General features: G+C 39.3%; 2 protein-coding genes across 2 annotated transcripts in view; both read left to right on the forward strand.

The window, feature by feature from the left end:
• The first annotated feature begins 311 nt into the window (after positions 1 to 311).
• Positions 312 to 12,537, forward strand: LOC112571049. The gene is made up of 11 exons (XM_025249845.1): positions 312 to 454; positions 1,006 to 1,051; positions 1,434 to 1,534; positions 2,145 to 2,270; positions 4,282 to 4,989; positions 6,763 to 6,837; positions 7,561 to 7,688; positions 8,177 to 8,324; positions 8,683 to 8,922; positions 9,311 to 9,385; positions 9,721 to 12,537. The coding sequence occupies exons 1-11, from the start codon at positions 341 to 343 to the stop codon at positions 9,835 to 9,837; spliced, it is 1,878 nt and encodes a 625-aa protein (XP_025105630.1). The 5' UTR covers positions 312 to 340; the 3' UTR covers positions 9,838 to 12,537.
• A 5,892-nt stretch (positions 12,538 to 18,429) lies between these two features.
• Positions 18,430 to 20,801, forward strand: part of LOC112560769 (microtubule-actin cross-linking factor 1, isoforms 1/2/3/5-like) — a 48,403-nt gene continuing 46,031 nt past the window's right edge. The window contains 3 exon segments of the mRNA XM_025232830.1: positions 18,430 to 18,926; positions 19,981 to 20,109; positions 20,668 to 20,718. Coding sequence (XP_025088615.1) covers positions 18,864 to 18,926; positions 19,981 to 20,109; positions 20,668 to 20,718 — 243 coding nt within the window. The 5' untranslated portion in view covers positions 18,430 to 18,863.

The raw sequence follows: 20,801 nt of genomic DNA on the forward strand, positions 1-20,801 counted from the left end.
AAACACAGGCTGGTGTTGAGCAGTTTCAGCGAGAGCTGAATGAGACAGACATGGACACTGATGTTGATGACATGGTGGTCACACAGCATGGTGTTAGTAACAGTGTGAGTATTGTTGTATCTCAAGAAAGGAGTCCTTCTGAGTGTTCAGTAAAACCACCCACACCTGAAGGTATAAATTTCCTCAGTATTGTCAACATAGCAGTGGACAGACTGTCAGATTCAGGCTCTGACTACACGCTGGTTGATCATCAGTCCAACTCAGGTTCAGAAAGCCCACGACCTCTTTCATCTCTAGAAACAGTGGATGACCGACTGGATATGTGCATAGTGTGTCAGGAATGTCAGGATTTGCAGACCTTGAACAGGGTCCCATACTATATCACAGAAAAGACTCTGTCCTGAATGCTGAATTGGATGAGAATGACAATCTTCCAGACACTCTTCCAATACAAGTGAGTCTGTTTTGTATGTATAATTTGGCCATAACATTTTAAGTTTTCGTTAATTTTTGTGATTCTCACAGATGTCTTATTTCCTGTGCTTTTATAAGGTAGTCCTAAAACAAATTGGAACATTAGCACTTGCATGATGCCATTATCAGAGCCCAGTGCCACAGCATCATTACTTCATTAGCTCAAATCTGAAGTGAACAGATAATGTGTAGTGTCAGCCTTGTTGATTTGCTGACTAAAATAAGTGATGCTTTTATCTTAGGATGTCATCAGCCATGGCTCTTGTTTCTACAGCTTTTCAAGCTGCAATAGATAAGAAACTATGTGTCCAAATTCACAGACAGGTCCTATGTTTAGATTCCTAGGATGCATTTTTTGTGTACCGTTAAAAGTATGCACATGTGTATGTATGTATATATTCTCCTTGAATGTATGTGTACAAATTTATGTGTGTAGTGAAATCTTGAAATCTTTCATAAATGCAGCTTTGTGGAATTTTGTCTTACTTTTAGGTAGTATTCATGTGCACGATTGCCTGTTTTTTGTTTTAGATAGGAAGACTACAGCAGCTCCGTGCTGCTAAGCAGCACCTTGATGGTAAGTGCAAGACTGTGATTGAAGCAGCTTTGTCAGCCTGGAGATCATATTTCATTTTTATAAACTTTTTAAAGTCTTTTTAAGGAACAGAATTAAAAATATTGTTATCTCACCCAGATGGATAGACATGTTAGCTTAGTACACAATAATGTTTGTTAAAATAATAATCATTTGCATCAGCTTGAATAACAAAGTGCACCCACACAAAAGCATACATCTATAGCATGTGTTGATATGATATAGTAGTGTGCAAGGATTCTAACTTGGACAGAACGCTTACACCTGCCTTGATATTAGTCTGATTATCAGTACTTGTGTTTTTATGCAGGTCCCATGTTTGATGATTAAAACTATGTGGTAAATGTATCCCTTTTCATGTCAGATGAGCTGCCAAGAATGAATAGCATTCATTCAGACAGTAGTGGTTTTGGGGATGCTGAAGTCATTGGAGAGTGCACCACTCAAGACACACTTTCTCAAAGGGTAAATTTACTCCTTTTATGGTACTTCACTAGCTATTCTTCAGTCATTAGCTTAAGTGTTTGTTAAGAATACTGATCTTCTTGCTTAGTACTTGGACCTTATATTGTTCAAGTAATCCATCATAAAGGTGTTACTGGCTTATGCATTTTTTGGCCCTATCAAGATCACGGTAGAGAAAAATCTTAGTGCATTACTTAGAGGTTAATAACGAGCACACTGAAACTTAATGTTGGTGACAATGACAGAGTTAATGATAAAAATTGAAAGTTTTGAGACAGTTACAAAACAAATTTGTTCATGATCATCCTGGTGTCATATACAGCCAGATATAAAGTCGCAGGAATTCAGTCTATCAATCATTTTTAGTTAAATGTCAACATTAATAGAAAAGGGTTCTGAACAGTTTTTAAAAATGAAATCTGGAATGCTTAGAGATAGCACTTGTTCATTGTAGCCTTACCCTGGTATATATGGTGAAATGAAAGTAGCCTATTAAGACATAAGAATTTTCAGGGTAGATGACTATGTTTTGTTGTTGTAGTTGTAAATGTAAGTCACCTGTTTATGTTGCTATGGTAAGTGTAGGTAACTTTGTGATGTTGTGTGACAGGTTAGCCATCTTGGTAGCAGCTGTGAGAGCAGCACTACTCAGAAAAGCACCTGTACTCTGGTGAACAACATGGTCGTTGAGCATTCACCGCATGACTTGCCCACGCTGCCAAAATTTCCGCTAATGGTGTGTGTTGTATGATTTCTTTGAGGATTTTAGAGGGAAAGGATATTTTTTTACTTTTATGATACCCGTTATTCAGCACACTTAATTGGGGTATATGAAGGATATATGTATGATTAGATAATCTTCTTCTTCTTCTTTCCTATACGCCCCCAGTGGAGCATAGGGCCGCAACCACACGCCGCCATCGGACCCTGTCCTGGGCCCTTTCCAGCTGGCACCATGTCATGCCAGTGTCTCTGCCTCTCTGTGGACTGATCTCCTCCACGTCTGTCTGGTCTCCCAACCTTACGCCTCCCCTGTGGGTTCCAGCCCAGAGCCTGTCGCGTTAAATTGTCGACTGGCTTTCGTAGGGTGTGGGCCAATCCAGCCCCACTTCCGCTTCTTGATGTCTAGGCTGGCAGGGTTTTGGTTGGCTCTCTCCACAGGTCCGCATTGGAGATCTTCTCAGGCCATCGGATGTTAAAGATGCGGCGCAGACAGTTGTTGATAAATGTCTGTATCTTGTTGGTGATGGCATTTTGTCACCCGCCATGTCTCAGATCCATACAGAAGGACTGACTTGACATTGGTATTATAGATGCGGATCTTGGTGTGTAGAGACAAAGCCTTGGAGTTCCAGATAGGTCTTAGGGTGTGGAATGTAAGCCTGGCTTTGTTTATTCGGCTTCTGACATCGTCATCTGTACCTCCGTCTTTGCTGCTGACTATGCTGCCAAGGTAGGTGAAACGGTCAGACTCTGTAATACATTCTCCATGTAGTTGGAGTGGGGCTTCTTGCTTTGTGTTGATCCGCATTACCTCCGTCTTCTTGATGTTGATGGTCAGGCCAGTCATTGCTGCTTCTTCTGCAAGCCGAGTGAGCTTTGTCTGGCGTTGTTGATTGTGGGACAACAGGCTGATGTCATCCGCATAGTCAAGATCCTCGAGCTGTCTGGCGAAGGTCCACTGAACGCCCGTGTTGCTGTTAGAGGTTGTTCTCCTCATGATCCAGTCTATGACGATCAGGAATATTGTTGGTGAGAGCAGACAACCTTGCCTCACCTCCAGTCCTCACTGCGAAGGGTCAGACAGTTTCCTTGTGTATCACCCGGCTGTCGAGTTCTCATACAACTGCTGGATGATGTGGCAATGAACTTTGGTGGAAATCCATAGTGCCGCATTAGTTCCCAGATGGTTTCCCTGTCTACGGAGTCAAAGGCCTTCTCAAAATCTACAAAGGTTATGTATAGTGGTGACTGCCATTCGAAACTATTTTTTGTCTATTTAATTATTTAATTATTTCACTTGACTTGGTCGAGCCTAATGAGATCAACAAACTTCAGATAAACAGTCTGAGTTACATGATAAATAAATACAATCAATTTTATTTGTTAGTAATATTAACAACTGAATAATGTATAACTGAATAAAGAAATTGTTTTGTGAGCTATCAACAAAGCATTAGTGATACTTATATGTGATAATTATAATGATCGTCTTTATTTTGTATTAGTTTTTTTATAATTGTTGTTGCTGCATTTGATTAGTGTGAGTTGTAGAGCAATGCAAGAGGCACATGACCTGGATTTAAGATGATGCTATTAATCCTAGACTAGTCATCTTCTGTATATGTCTATATATAGCAAAAGAAATGGTTGTCCCACCTTTGTCTTTGTTTTTAGAACGTAATGAAATATTTCTTTCCTCTTCCCTCAAGGAAGCATGCTAAAATAGTATTAAATGGTTCAACTGAACCTAGTCATCTTTGATTCTAAATTTAAATATTTTAAGCTCATTGTGTCAGTGAAGGTAACAAGATGTTTGTTAAAAAGTATAAATTACAATTTTACATTGGTATTTAAGAATTTTAAAGGCATGTAAAATATCAGCATTCAGACAAGATTCCCTTTTCACTCCTAGTTGTATTATTTAAATCACATTTTACCTAATCTTAGGTAGTTTATTAACATATGCAGTTTTAAAAATAGTTAAAAATCTTACCAACAGATTTTCTGTAACAATTTTGCTTTAGGAAGGTAAAGAAAATGTAGAGCCTCTACAGACATCAGATGGTGCATCATTCAAGCAACATCAAGCAAAGGATGGTGCCCGCTACATATCTTGGTGTTATGTCCCTCTACAAAGGCGAGCAGACAACTCCTCTACACAGACTGAAAAGCGGTTATCTGGCAGCAAAGCTTTTGTTCTTGGCAAAACCAGGGTCTCTGTGGTGGTTCCTAGCAATGACAAGCCAGTAAATATAGCAGTGGCTGGTGTTCTAAAAAAGTCAGGTCATCAGGTGAAAAATGAAAGCTCTTTGTTCACAGAATTGACTTTGGCAAATGCACACAGAGGTGAACAGCTGAACACACCTCATCATGCTGCTGCAGCATCAGTGCTCCCTCCATCTGTCTTACAATCATCAGGAGATAATCTAGAAGCTGTTGATGATATCCATGGCAGAGAAGATGAGTTTGAGGAGTCTGTACGTGCTTCATGGTGGCACACAAGTGACCCATCTGAGCCATTGAGGCATACAGTTTACAGCAAGGAGAAAAGACAACAAAGACACTGCTTCTCAGAAGGAGATGAGGTGGATGGTGGGTCAGCTGCATCACTAGGGCCAAGTAGTGTTTATTCCTGTGCATCCACCAATGAGAGTATAACTAGTGGTGTGGGCTCCGATGTGCTAGACTGCCAGAAACTGATGAAGCTCATCAATCAACCCACTAGCTTCAAGGTGAGTGTGGCATCATAATGGGAAATATTTTGGTTAATATAGAATAAGATAAGAAAAGGTAAAATTATCAGTTCATTTTAATCGGCATAGATGCTGATGTTTTCAACTGATATATGCATTTTTAAAATTCTTTTTCACAAAGTTCCTTGGTTGAGATGCTTGGATGTAAAGGTCACACAGGATTTTAGAGAAATTTCATGTTACAGAGCTACATATTCTTCTGGTAACATTCCGTAAAAGACTGCATTTAGCTTATTGGACCAGAACTGTTTACTGTGCTACTCCATGGTTACTAAAGGTCACATGACCATTATAGTCACAATCTGGGCATTCTAGGCTAAGTGTGTGGAAAGAGAAAGTAGATACAGGGTAGAAAAGTGAGACATTTATGACTGTCAGTGATCTTGACCAAAACATTCTTTTTTCCCTGGTCATTTCTGAACACACCAGCCCCTTCTCTCTGTTTACCACAATGGTGTCACGATAATTCAGGAACTTTGTAATAAAAAAATCCGCATTCTGTTTTTAACTAACAAAGATGTTTCTTTTTAAATTTCTTTGCTTGTTGATTTATAATTTTATATAGGTTTAAAAACAGTGTTGTCACATTCAAACATCCTTGAATACTATACTTAAGCTTGATTTGAATGAGGGAGAGAAGCTGAAGAATGAGAATTTTGTTTCCTAAGGTACTGTAATTTCTTGAACATGAGAGTAAAAGTCGCCTCTAGAATTTACCTTTTTGCTCCATTTTGAAAGAATCACCATCATAGGTGACTTCTCCCCATTTGTTTATGCGAAACATAACCACAGCTGTTGTTAGTAAAGCATATAGTGGGAAGCAAATAGCTGAAGAGTTCAACTATTGGGGACAAGCCAGATGTGTGCGAAGTAGCTGGTTTCATATTGGTGTAGTTTGGTGTGAAATGGAGACCCCCGTTTGACCCAACTGTTGGATGGATACCTCACCCATTGAGAACTGGGACAGGAAAGGCAGTGAGGGAGAGGAGTCAGGAGTCAGGAACTGCCCTCTCTCCCCTCACACAAGTGCTGGTCCCCAGAAAATAAAGATCAGGGAACTATCTGTGTCTTTGCAAATGGTAACAGATCCTTTTTTAAGAAACAAGATTTTTGAGCTAACAGAAAACTAAATCTACTTTCTTATATCTTGGCAAACTGATAACATTTTTCTGAGATCCTTAAAGGACAGAAAACTCATGTCTGAACTAGCATCCTACCATGCCACATTAAGTTAGGACTCTGATGCTAAGACTTGGGCTGAACAGTCTTGTTGATAGAGGGAAAGTCAGAACTCAAAGCATATGATCATCATCACTTCTAGAATCTAGATTAATGCAGTCTGTCTTGTATCAGGCCTGATAACTGAGTGAAAGATAGCTACATGGCATATATCAGAAAACCGCACCTTCTTTGTGTTGCTTGGGTGAATAAAAACATTCAAGGCTATCTTTATTATTTGAAAGTAATGACTTTGTGCTGGGTCCTGCTTAGATGTATTAGGTAAAATTCAAATAATATTTTAGAATTTTTTTCTGCCTTTTTGTAAATATTGTAAATAGAGTTTAACAGTCCTTCCTTATAGACCAGAAAATTGTAATCTATGAAAAAAAATTCTTTTGTGCATGTGTAAAACACATTAGCAGAAAAAAATCTAGATTGAAACTTTTTGTAAATATTGTAAATAGAGTTTAACAGTTTGTGATGTAAATCTCATTCACTTATTGTCTTCCTTGTTGTCCTATCTTGTTTCAGGGAAGAAAAACCTGTTTTGTCCACTATAAGCCCAAGAGACATATGAGAGACTGGCCAAATTTAGTCAAGAAAAAGGTGAATCATCATCATCATTAATAATTCCTTAACACTATTGGCAGGAGGACTATTTCACATTCCACCACAAACTCAAGACATCTCTGTCAGACCTCTTCCATTCTCTAGAATCTGCTAAATTTTATGTCCCTTTTGACTCCCCTAATTTGTCTGGTATATTTTAAAGAAAGAGATTTACTTTTTATCAACAAATCAACAGTACCTATTCTGACACAGTTGCCATATCCACATGTATGCCACAAGGGAGTGTGATTTATTTACTTTTATTCATCTTTACAAGTCATAGCACCAACCCATAGCAGCACAGCATAAAATCTGCTGACTTTTCTTCTTTCATTAGAGTGCTTAAGACACATGCATGTCATTATGCATGCTATTTACTTGGGTACAACTGTATGCATTTCATTCTGTGGACTAAATATCTTTTTATTTTACCTAATAGACCAGCATTTGCAGCATTTTATCCTGTTGGAACAGGAAGTTTTAATGCAGTTCCTGAGGTTCAGCCATGCATCATCTATAAAGCTTTTCTGTTATCAGTTCACTTTATATTCTAATATGGTGATTAACTTACCTCCTAAACTTTATATGCTTGTAATTTCCCTACAAAAAACTCCAGATTTGTGCTTATTGTTTTCCTCATGCAACTTGACAGGCTTTCAGTTCATTAACTCATAGTCCAGCTGGATCGGGTGTTTATTTTATGCCATGCTGTGATTGCAGCGACTGCAAGAAGAAACTCGACTGGCACAGTATGCTGTGCAAAAATTTAAGACAGAACTCAGCATTATGGAGACTTCCCTGATGGTCAAGTACCAGATGGCTTATGATGAAATGAGTCAAGCAGATAGGTACGGTACATAACTGAATTGCACACACCACAAGCAACAAGAAAGTATGTGTCAAACAGCTGAATGACAAGATGCCTAAACTTAACTTGGAAATAAAAGCATTGCAATAAACAGTTTTTAAGTACCATGTGCACAACATACTTTTGAGGCATAATTAGAATGTAGAAGAAAGACAATGTTTCATGGTGTATGTTGAAAGCCTTTTTTCCTCTTTGGAGAAAACGACTAGTAACTGTTGGTCTTCCTTTAACACTTTCCTTCCTTCTCTCTCCCTCTTTTCTTTCTGAACTGCTGTCTTTGTTTTTCATGCTGCTCTTTATTTAGTGTGTTGATCTTGCTACTAAGCAGGAAGTGCACAATAGAAGTGCTTACTCTTATTTTTTTCAATGAAAAATCTTTAGATTAATTTTAAATCTAAAAAATTTAAACACGAAGCAGTAGCGTGCTGTCACACATGAGTACAAGGGGGTGTTACTGATTGTCAACAGGGAAGATGTGGAGGAGGTCCAGTGCTTGTGGGGAGAGGTTCGACAGCAAGTGACAGAAACAGAACATCTGTTGTCAGCCAGAATGAAAGCAGTCAGCAATGGCAATGACAGTTTTAGTTTTCTTGCACACATCGATGTTTTGCACAGGGTTAGTTTTTGTTCAGGCTTTAACTTCATGTATGGTGATAGCTTTCTAAGGCAAAGTGATGAGAAAAAACAGATGTTCTTGAGGGGAGGGGTGATGTTTAAAAGAAAAAAATCAGTGGGCCCATTAAAGCCTTTTGTTTTGATTTGGTTTACATGTTGCGATTGTGACAAAACCATAAATAATAAACCATAGCTTTTCCTCAAAACTTTAGAAACATTACACAGTAACATATTGTCAGGATTTTTCTTATCTTTCCCATGATCTCCACATGCACACGCAAAAACACTCACTTAGTCGGTCTGGTGAAGATTATGTAGAGAGTTTATTATCTTTAGACTGTTATGGTATTTTGTTTCAGTTGATGGATCTCCTCAAAGAACAGATGTTTCAAATCCAGACATCTTGCACTAGGGAAGAGGAAGAAGAGGACATGCAACGACTAGCAGAGGAGCAGAGTTATGGAAGTTTGTTTCAGAACAGACATGCCAGCAGCTGGGCTGACATGGTTCATCCACCCTTCATGAAGGGAGGCTTCTCTTCCTCCTTGTCATACCAGTCTTTACTCAGTCCCCATTTTCCAGCTGCACCATATCAGGAGGTTTGTCTTTTTAGTGTGGCATCTACCACCATTATCCTAGAGATAAGCAGCAGTAAATATCCTACCAATAGAAGAAACTGTCCTAATATTTGCAGTTATCATTGTTGAAAACTGTTAACATATTACATGCAAATTTTTGTCTGGAAAATAGTGATCGAAGTTTTCATGGAATTACATTCATTCCTTGGTGCCAGTGTGTATAGCCTAAAGAGCTTCTAGTGATATCTAGTTAAATTTCTAATAGCAACCTTATAGAAACAGAAGATATAGCTGCAATGGGTAGATGAGATTACACCAGATTATGCCAGTCCATGTGTTAATATTTGCTTGTTTTTTCATACAATTTTAATGGCAAATTCTGTTATACATATTTTTTAATATTGTGTAGCTGCGAAACTCCCTTCTGTCTGAGGTTAGACATGAGCTGAGAAATAGTTTACAACTGCTGCAGTTTGATATAAAGGTAAGTAATCAGGTGGACATAGGCATGTCTAAGACCCGAGTACAAGGAATTGTATATGAGGGTATACAAGAACTGGATAAGAGGGTATGCAGAGACTGGGTACTAATCTAAGCAGGAACTGGATATGAGGGTGTGTAGGATTTGAATACAGGGACAAATAGAAGATATTGGGAGTATGTTTCATTTTTTTACATTTAGTTTACATGTGTCGCTATAGTTTTAAGAAAAAGATGTTGGTGGATATGTATAAAACAATGATTGTTTAATGTTTTTATTTTGTTCAGTATGAAATATGCTTTTAACATACCTTTTTTAAAAACCAAACCTCTGTGCAGGAGAGGGAAAGTGAAATCCACCGCCTGCAGTCCCAGCTACTGGCCAGAAAGTCAAAATTTAGTACTCCACGGTCACAGAGTGGCTTGAGGTTTCCTAGACGAGAAACAAATGTCTGATTATGATCACAAGGTGGCGAAATTTCTTTGATGAGAAATGAAGATCTGATGATGGTTCAAGAAATACCTTTTTTTTTGTGTGTGTGTGTGTGTGCACCACTTTCTTACAGAAGCCAGTCTCAGATAATAGTGTCAAAACGTACCCTTTCCACTGTGAAGTTCTACCTAGTGTCTACCAGCATATGAAAGTACCGTACTGATACAGTTTGAATGGAAGAATATGGTATAGTTCAGCAAGCAGAAATAGAGAATCATACTGGCACTGCGCTTGTGGAAGCTAAGTGGATGGAATATTCACTAGTAATGCACTATTGAGAATCTGTTCCTTCTAAGAAAGGAAAGGCTTGAGTGTTTGTCTGTGAGTTCATGGGCATGGACATCATAAAGGTCACAGTTCATGTATAATAATAATAAATGCAAAATTTGTAAAGCGTATACTCACACTCCTAAGGAGTATGCTCTTTGCGCCAAAGAACAGGAACGAAACATGGACAGCATATAAGGGACTGGAAAATAAATAACCTATGATCTATAAAAAGAATAACAACAGTACTAATGAAGAATAAAATCAAAACGGAAAGAGGACCCAAATAACAACAAGAGCAACATAATATTGCAGAAGGAAGGGTGTAAAAAAGGACTGACATTGTGGGAAAGATTGTTAGGAGTAATGTTTACGGAAGAGATGCGTTTTCAGTGCACGTTTAAAGAATTCAAAAGTGGGTAGGTAACAGCTATGGAAAAGGAGAGAGTTCTACTGTTTCGCTGCACAATAACTAAAACTCCTGTGGCCATATGTTGTTATTCTGGTGACAGGAAGAGTAAGAAGATGATTATCAGACGAGGAGCAGAGTTGTCGAGCTGGAACGTAAGGGAAGAGCAGTTCAGAGAAATAATCAGGGCAGGTGCCAGCAAAAAAATTAAAACAGCATGGACAGTGTGTACCAGAGGCGACAACTGAATAATGTATAACTGAATAAAGAAATTGTTTTGTGAGCTATCAACAAAGCATTAGTGATACTTATATGTGATAATTATAATGATCGTCTTTATTTTGTATTAGTTTTTTTATAATTGTTGTTGCTGCATTTGATTAGTGTGAGTTGTAGAGCAATGCAAGAGGCACATGACCTGGATTTAAGATGATGCTATTAATCCTAGACTAGTCATCTTCTGGTATATGTCTATATATAGCAAAAGAAATGGTTGTCCCACCTTTGTCTTTGTTTTAGAACGTAATGAAATATTTCTTTCCTCTTCCCTTCAAGGAAGCATGCTAAAATAGTATTAAATGGTTCAACTGAACCTAGTCATCTTTGATTCTAAATTTAAATATTTTAAGCTCATTGTGTCAGTGAAGGTAACAAGATGTTTGTTAAAAAGTATAAATTACAATTTTACATTGGTATTTAAGAATTTTAAAGGCATGTAAAATATCAGCATTCAGACAAGATTCCCTTTTCACTCCTAGTTGTATTATTTAAATCACATTTTACCTAAATGTAAGATGCTCAAGTGTCTTACAGAATGTGCAGCCATTTGCAGATGCAGATCCATTTGAACAATTATCTTTACTCATACACTTAATCTAACTGCTACACAGGGTATCATGTCTCTGCATGGATATTTGCTTTGGCCTTATTATTAGACAGGGTTAGCTTTATTTCTTCACATCCTTGACCTCTCTTAAAACGTTCTTATTCCCATTACTGTTACTTGTTTATTGTGGTGGTGTTCTGTCCATCGTCAGAATAATTTTTATAATAAAAAGCAGCATAGCCTCACAGTCATTACAAACTCTTTGGGTTTGCATGAGCTGCAAAATTTTGTATTGTCTGTTAATTGTGCTACGCACATCATCTGTGTTTTATGCTTACATGCTAGCCTTTTCCTAACAAGCAGCTCAGAGAACTTCTCTCCATCTACCCATAGCTTTTATCTGCTTAGTGTTTCAGGCAATATCTCTGCATCTTTGTTTTCTGAGGACTGATGTTGTGTACTTCATGTTTAATGATTGATATATGCTTCTTTGCTTCAGAGTGGTTTTGCAGAGATACTATTTTTATTTTGTGTGGATGTCTGTCTGGTCATTCAAGACTGTGTAAAGTGCATATGTGTTTGGTTTTGAGGATCAGTTGGCTTTGTTACAAAATATATTTATATGTTTGATAGCAGAAATGGAAGTAGTGTACCTGTATGACTTGTGATAAACTTCAAAAATTTTAGAATGCAACAATTGAAAATAAAATTGTTTATTAAATTTAAATGCCTCATATTTTATTAGTACAGGTATTTAAAATAGTATATTTTGTTAAAAATGTTATTATTAAGGCTATATTTTGATGTATATTTACAGTTTTGAATTTTTGAAAGTGTACATTTTGTATATTAGATTTTGTAATTTTATTGTGCTGTCATGGCTGCCCTTCCAACAATCAGTTTCAGACTTATTTAAGAGAACATCGGCTTCCACAAATACAGAACATAATGGTGTCTAATGGACAGTTTTGAGAAGTGTTTTCAAGTTTCTCATGCACAAAGTGACCACATGAGGCATCAGTGAACAGTGAAACCTACAAAAAAAACAAACTATTAACTATGTATTGTAATCATTCCTAGGTAACAAGACTTGAAGTGTCATGAAAAAGATCTAAAACACTGAACTCAGGTAAGAAATACAAATAGAACCTTCCCAAAACATTTGAGGGAGAGCTTTGTGCATGTGTGTGTCTCATGAGAGTGACCTCCACCTAGTCTGCAATTTGTTCATTGGACTGGTGGATGTTTGGAGAGTAAATTTATAAACTTATGAACGTACCAATATCAGCCATTAGTACCATATTAAAAAAAATAGTAGCACTATTGAAGGCAGCTTTAGTTATTCACAGACTGTGTAGTTCATTGTCTAAAGTTAGCACAGTGTGATAATATGTTGCTGCCTTCTATTGGGTACAAGGCAAGCTGCTTCGTTCTTTCCTCATACACCACACCATTATTGCCTGTTATGAACTCGTGTCTAAGAATTCACGAGCATTGTTGGAGCAGCCAACACATTTTCTACAGCAATAAATAAACTTTGTGGCCAGTGCCGTATCTCCTGCCTGTCCATACACATTGATGCCTACATGAGCGACTCTTGCAATCACCATGTGTCTCGCTGCCTTTGATTTTTGTCTTGTATCAGTACACCCAAGGCTCTTTGCATGTCTGTAAAGATCACAAAATGTAAAAGCTATTACAGACTCACTCATGAGTGAGGCAGTGGACTGGACGGACTGGTTCAACAAGGAGAAGCCGGTCTCCGCGTTTTTGTAGCACTTAATGTTTACTCCAAGCAGCAGAGCTCGTCCCCACCTTGTCACTCGTCACGTCTACGGAACGCAAGGAAGGTATAGCTGCCATTTGAAAGGAGGACAGCTACATCTGTGCAATGTAAAACTGACGGTTGGAAGGAAGTTGGGGTGGGAGGGGAAGGTGAGAGAGCCGTGTACAGGAGAAGGTGTGTATAGCAGATTGAAGTCAAGTCATGCCTCCACTGTCGTCTGAAGTACACATCACCGTCAAACAATTGTTTAAACTGCAATCAGTAGAGTTTGTGTTAATTTAAAAGTAATTTATTGTCAGTGTTTGATCCATTTAGCGTTTGAAAATTATTTTGTGTACAACCCGCTCTTTGCATGCAGACGATATACAGTATATAGTTTGTAAATGCTATTGCACAGTTAGTCCGAAGGCTTTACCATTCCACTATATGCTGCAAGTTTTAGCTGGGGGATTCTGGCAGACGGCTTATCAAACCAAGTTACATGATTTTAATTACCTCAGTGGTTTGGTCTATGCATGACTGGCTGCACGTGCTGTTGAGGGAAGCCCGGTTAGTGCCTGTCACCAACACAGTGAAGGTTGGCTGTCCTGGGTTCAGCTCTCGTCTCGGGCATGCTGTTCTTTCTCTGCATGTGGCATCTGCTTACAGGGCCATAATATAGCTTTAGTTGCTGGCTCGGCTTGAAACAAATTCCTTCCTCCCACACGTGCTCTTGTCTCGGGGATGCAGAAGAAGGTGGGATAATAAATCAGATGGTTGAGTAGATGGGGTGTCCAACATCGGTTAGAACTCTGGGGGACAGACTTTTCGCTTGGGGCTCGTTGTGACCTCATGTTCCCATGCAGACTCGCAGGCTTGTTTTAGTGTGATCCCATCTAGATCGTGTGTTCATCTGCAGGCCTTGAGAGATTGGTTTTAGAGTGTTAACGACCTCTAGCTAACGTTCGGCTTTGATTTCTGTTGCACGTTCAACGATTTACAGACTGTGATACATAATTTACAGGTGTGGTTGCGCTAGTGAGCAGGTGGACTTGGGGTTCTTGCTGTGGTATGTGGAGATGGTACTCTTACATTTGTCTTAGTTCTAGCTAGAAGCTACCACCGCGTACAACGCACCCTAGTACACATGCGAGTGCAATGTATTTTTTCAAAAGTTCCAAACTGTCGGACTTGGCTAAGGTGAGAAGGAAGAACTTTGGGATTTTTAGCTAAAAATCGTCCTGAGCGCCCTTGATGTTTTATACTGGTGAATGCAGATGTAGTCAAGATAGCTACCACACTGCAGGCGTTGGTAGGCAGGCAGCATTGTTCTGAATAATAATCTGTTCAGCTTCACATCAGGTAAACCAGAGAGAAAATTTGCGACCGCATCGAGAGACACGAATCTTCTCAACACGTCGAAGGCGAACGTTTAGTGCTCTACAAAGCTGATTGTGGACCTCCATAGGAGGACATCTCTAAGCAAACCAGTGTTACTTGAGGAATCAGAAAATGCAATCGGATGATTTGCATCTCAAACCCCAGAAGATGAAAGCTGTTCCCATAAAATAATTTGCTACCAAGTGTTGGATTGTTTTGGAGACAAGTATGCTTGTTATACCAGCAACATGCCAAGATTCGTGTTTCATTTCTTAGTTATTCGCTCTGCTTCTGTGATTTCTACATTTCTCGGGTATTAAGGGTATAAGTACCCCCTCCCCGTTTCCATGAAACAACTACATCAGACACAATGTGTGTGCGCCATGATCTGCTGTCTTCTTTGGGGCACTGGTTATCTCGCTAATAATTACAATAACAACAAAATAACCCACCGTTCAATTCCCATGATAACAAACAAGATCAAAGGCAGCGGATATTTTGTAATGTATTCATAACTGACAATATTTAGCCGTTGGACACGATCGTCAGCAGGTGTTCTGGGCACGGTTACCTGTTGCTGGATACGATCACAAGTTCATGATGTGACTGACTCTGGTCGTGTTTTTATTTATTGCAAGCAATTTATTGTTCTCGTGAGTAACAGTTCTGTGCCTCTGAAATAAAATGATCAAGGCAAAATATCTTTGCTTTCTGTTGCCTGTGTGTGAGATGGGTTAGACGTCTGTGTCTGTCGACAGGCTGTCAATTTATTCTGCATGCTTATATTAATTAGCACGCGTACTCACATCCGGGCTGCCCCATGATGACATGATGTCAGGCACGAGACAGAAGGCCGAGCAATTAATGTACATGAAAGGCGACAAGGGCAAGTGTGTTTAGAACTTGTGTTTACACTCTCGACATGCTCTCTCTGTATGTACATATACACACCCTACCATCCCTCTCTCATGCGCGCGCGCTCCGGCTGGTGCATGCCTGACGTGTAAATGTCGACTGCCAAAGTTCAAAACCCACCTTGCAGCTTCCTCAGGTGCTACAACAACCGGGCAGATGTCACTAGTAGGTGCACATTCCCTTCGCCAGGTGTCAGCGTGTGCGCTGGAGTTGGGGAAAGGAGGATTGCGCACAGCCGCGACAGACGCTGCATACTCACAGAAAGAGAGGGTCAGGGGTCAGTCTGAAAAGTTTTTTTTTTGTTGATTGGACACACTTAGTCACATGTGGCTATTTCTCACAGACGGTCGGACTAGCTATTAACCACAGCTTTCACTTGACTTGGTCGAGCCTAATGAGATCAACAAACTTCAGATAAACAGTCTGAGTTACATGATAAATAAATACAATCAATTTTATTTGTTAGTAATATTAAATTATTTCCAAGGAATGAATAAATAATATTAGTCTGATTTTTAAGTAATATTAGAAATGTAACTTATATATAGCTATTTCTAAATAATATAAGATATAAGAAATAAATGTAGCTGCTCTTACAGTTAGTACTGAGTACTATTAAAATTAAATGCCGCTACTCTCACAACCGCATTTATCTGATTTATGTAACAAACTTTGTAGGTGGTCAGTGATGGTCTTAGTTTCATAAATGTTGTCTTAACTGTCAAATCTGGTATAGTATTCATAGTATCTGGCAGCTGCACCATCAAGCATACTGGAAGCTGTCATCAAATGAATTACAACAGCTGTCTGCTACTTCACAATTCTTAGGTTAAAAGTCACAAATCAAATCTTTTCGCTGAAAACAAAAGGAATAATTTTTTTAGTTAATTAATCCACCTCATGGTGACATTTTCTGTGTCTAAGGATTCACACAGACATTTCTGTGTCTTGCCAGAAAGCGCACGTGGTCTACTCAATGCTTCCACCGTCTTCTTCCTTTTTCTCTCGGAGCCACAATGAGTATTGAACCAACAACCAACCATTTTAACGGCCGACAGCTGACGTCCTTATGGTTCTCTTTACATCACTAATGTTAGTTGAACTCTATCGGCATGATTACACTAACTTGAGCAATAACAATTACATTACAAATAAGTAGAATATGGCGATGTTTGTTTATTTCTGAGAGAGACAAAAAGAGGGACAACAAAACACGATAACTTATATTGCTATATTGTTTTGTGACCTGGTAACGAAGTGGGAGCTGAATACAACATAGATGTTTATAAATGAAATGGTTATGATTCGACATAAAGGGCAAAGCAAGTCAAATGGTAAGCTGGGCGTGACAGTAGCATAGACATATCACTAGACAAGGGACAGTCAGCATATACTTGTAAAGCACTTACTTCGACACTTGCACAGTGTCAGGGTTTGAAACAGTCATAAAGATATGTGAGCATGCAAGGTGCAAAAAGTCGTTGAACAAGGCTGACATGGTAGGTCGGATGAATGAGTTAAGTATTTTGTTGGCAGGAGCTTGAGTCCAGAATAAGTGTTGTAAACATCGTGAAGGAACATCACCGACACCGCACACCTACAAGCCTGACTCAGATGAGGCAATACAGTGTCGGGCCATTAAGCACCGGTCCAGTAATCTGGGATTTCGCTTAAGCTGCGCAAAATGCTTGGATCCCTTTTTTTTTTTGTTGAGACAATTCGGCTCTTACGGACCTGGATATGTGGACATGTCCTCTAAAACACTGGAGAAAGGTGTTGACAGCCGGCATTTGGGCATTTTGAATGTCCGTGATTGACATTCTATGCACTATCGCGGATTAAAATATTTAAATGCTGGTTTATAACTTCAAGGAGGTATTTATAGACTAATAGTCTTTTATTTATCAATAAACAATAAAATAACTTACAATGAAATTCAAATATTAATCTGTTTTATCCACGCTGAGTGTCAGCGTTATGGAGGCCGCAATTTTATTTTTAAGTCGATAATCTGATAAAACTTGAAATTGTATAAATATGAGTCACAAGCCCAACATAAATCACTTCAGTTTCTGAATGTATAGCGAAACATCGTATTAGTTTTAAATATGTTTACACCATGAGTAATAAACATAAAGCACGCTTCATATGATGTTGAGCAAAAGCTGGATGTCATCGACAGAATACGGAGCGGGGAAACTCGCATTAAAGGTCAACCTGTAATTTATGCATTATCAATAAATATTTAAGCTGCGGACTACCTAAACCCCAATCACCGCAGCTAATGGCCCCACACACTGTACTGAAAGTAGACAATCACATCACAGCTGCAGGAGCTCGCAGCAGAAAGTCAGAGTCCTGACCAGTAAATGTGTGTAGTAGACTTCTATAACAGATTATAGTAGACTTCTATGGTAGATATAATCAGTAGATGTATGTAGTAAATTTTCCCACCGTAAATCCGCTTTACAAAAACAATTAACTAGACAATAAACAGACTCGAGTACTCACGAGGGTTTATAGCACAGACACTGTCAGATCACTATACGCCGTTGCTGACGGTTAGGACTAAAGTCTCACTTTTATGGTGACCTCGGTATTTTTTTATCAGTCATAATAGCTAGATATTTTTTCTATGTATCGTGGCCATTTATACGTGTCAAAAGACAGGGTATAATAAACAGGCATACTGCTGCTACCTTAGCATTTTATACAAACATATTGTACCTAAGTTAGTATTGCACACAGGCCGAGTGGTACATGTACAGTTTGACTATCTTCACCGACACAAGTCCTAAGGCGTACTGTGATATGCTCACTAAAATTTCACTAGGAAAATGTGTTAATTCACGGTTTTGTTTGATCAATTACGAAATTAATCTGTTATTTTGTGAGTGACACACACACACGTCTACAAATAAATACATACATACATAAATACATACATACACATGTGTATGAATATGTGTGAGGGGCGTTCCTATTCTTTAACGTAAAGCACGGTTTGTGTATATAAATATAAAACATACTGTAAACTCGCTGAGCTGGTATAGTGCAGCGATTCGATTCCATCTTTCAAAATACAGTCTTCACGAGTCAATGGCTGCTGATACAGTCCGAGACGACAGTTGCTACAATTCTCTACACACACACACACATATTGTGTACAACGTATTCTCTACACACACGTATTGTGAGCATCAGTTATACTCTCGACAGAACACAGGAGCAGGCGACCCTCATCAGCAGAGAATACATCATTAATGACACTGCGCCACCTTCGTGTCAGTTACCTGTCCCTCACCTGCCGTGCGGATACGGAAGCGGCGGGCTGAGGTCTGAATACGCATGTGCAGAGGTGTGTGTGTGTTGGAAGAGGCGGAATGACTAACTCTCATCTGATCCCGATTCTCTCTCTCAGGTAGCCATGGCGGCACCACAGAAGCCTGCTTCGTTTGACCAATGCCTGGCGACGCTGAGAGAACAGAAGGTAAGAAGCAGTCCATGTTTTACTAACGACTTGCTCACCGCGCAGCAGCTTCAGTAAACAGGTGTGTCAGGTGTCACATACTGTCAGTGTGTAGTCAGCCACGAATGAGGTCAAAGAATGTGTGCAGCGAGCGCTGGGTCTGTCGCCGGATCGCACACATCAAGCGATGAGGACGTTGTAGTGGAAATCGTTGTCATCAATGTATTGTCAGGGACAGGCTGTCGAGGTTGTTAACTGCCTGCACGCGACGCAGTCAGTCGTACGTCCTGAGACGTGTGTGTGTGTGCTGCAGTAAGAATGTGTGTGTGTATGCTACAGTGAGTAAGAATGTGTGTTTGTGTGCACACACGAGAATGTCGCATGTCCCACATCAGAGAGTTGACGCCCTCTCTCATCGACATCCTTAGTGAATGACTCAGACCTTTTGATTGCATTGCATTGAAGATGACAGTCCATGCTAAACACACAGACAGACAGATAGACATATTCACGGCGAGTCCGATGATGATGAGACTGTTCGCTCAATCGTCATCAAGTTTTTTTTTTTTTGTTTTTTTTTGGTGTGTTGCATCTTTCAGTTTTAATAAAATGCTGCAGTAGTTTAATTCATTGTCAAATCTTTGTGGATGCTGTCATTAGTAGTGCGTAACAAGTTTTCCAGGTTACTATTTCTTTCTCTCGCATTTACTGGTCAATCATACGTTCTTCATCGTGTTACAACTTCCAATTTGATGATGAGGATGATGCATGCTATGGAGCCCGTAATTGTACTCAATGACAATGAGATAAAATTATGGGCCAGCTGTAGTGCTGCACTTGTTGACCTCGGTGAAGGTTCTGCCGTGTGAAGAGAGCAGGCGAGGGCAGATTATTACTTGAACTCTGCCTTTCTGAGCATTGTCATCATACCTGACGCACCTGTCAATCTTGGCCTCTAGTGACACTTTGACCCCACGCAACACCAGTACGCAGTGTACATAATTTCCTCCCCTCCCTACAACACCGACTCTCACCGTTGCACCACTCCATGATGTCTCACAATCTTATGTTGCAGGTGAAGATTTGCAACTCGAACTTTGAGAATAACAACATCGCCATTCAGCAGGCTCTGGATGAGCTCCGAGAAGAAAGAGAACTAATCCGAAATGTCGAACAACAACTTAAAGACTTAGGCAAAACAAAGGTACTAATAAGTAATATCTATGTTAGTTAGACCACGTATGCAAGAAAAATCCACTAGCATTTAAACTTCCTTACATATTGAGAGTACACACCTAGGGGCAGTTGCAATGGCGCTTGTGAGGAACATAGAGCCCTCGGCTTAGATGTCGTCTCAGATGACATACTAATTGCCGATCTTTCCACAGATGACCAGGAGTTGTATTCGATTTCCTCTTCCTTTTCACATCCCTTTAAAATTAAATCTTGATAGAAGCAGTGTCCTATATAATAAACTAACCTAACAAAGCCATTTATGGTAAAACTGCGCTTCTGCCTCTCTTCACTCCCAGTCTCCTAGATACACGCACACATACACAAAGGTACACACACACAATATTCGTTAGACTATGTTGGCTCAGGCTCATAATTGTTATCATTATGCTTCAACTTACTTTGTGTATCATGTCTTATGTCGCGTATATTATGTGTGTGTGTGGAGGAGGGAGAGAACGATGTTTTATTTACTTTATTCCCCTTTGTTTGTGTAATTAGATTGTAATTAGTTGTTGCTATGGTGCAGAGTCACACACGAGAATGGATGACAGCGGAGGAAGAGCATGACATCACAGAGGTGAGTGTGCACAGTGATGTTTGTAGGATTGTTCAGTTTGTCAACTACTATCCTAGAGCTTTGCATAACAATAAAAAAAAAAT

This window comes from Pomacea canaliculata, linkage group LG1 (genome assembly GCF_003073045.1).
Source record: "Pomacea canaliculata isolate SZHN2017 linkage group LG1, ASM307304v1, whole genome shotgun sequence".
Lineage (NCBI taxonomy): Eukaryota > Metazoa > Mollusca > Gastropoda > Architaenioglossa > Ampullariidae > Pomacea > Pomacea canaliculata.

Coding starts and splice junctions, on each gene's coding strand:
- LOC112571049 (XM_025249845.1), top strand. CDS start 341: ATGTCAGGATTTGCAGACCTTGAACAGGGTCCCATACTATATCACAGA. Junction 1,535..2,144: donor AAGACACACTTTCTCAAAGG/GTAAATTTACTC, acceptor GTTGTGTGACAG/GTTAGCCATCTTGGTAGCAG. Junction 4,990..6,762: donor ATCAACCCACTAGCTTCAAG/GTGAGTGTGGCA, acceptor ATCTTGTTTCAG/GGAAGAAAAACCTGTTTTGT.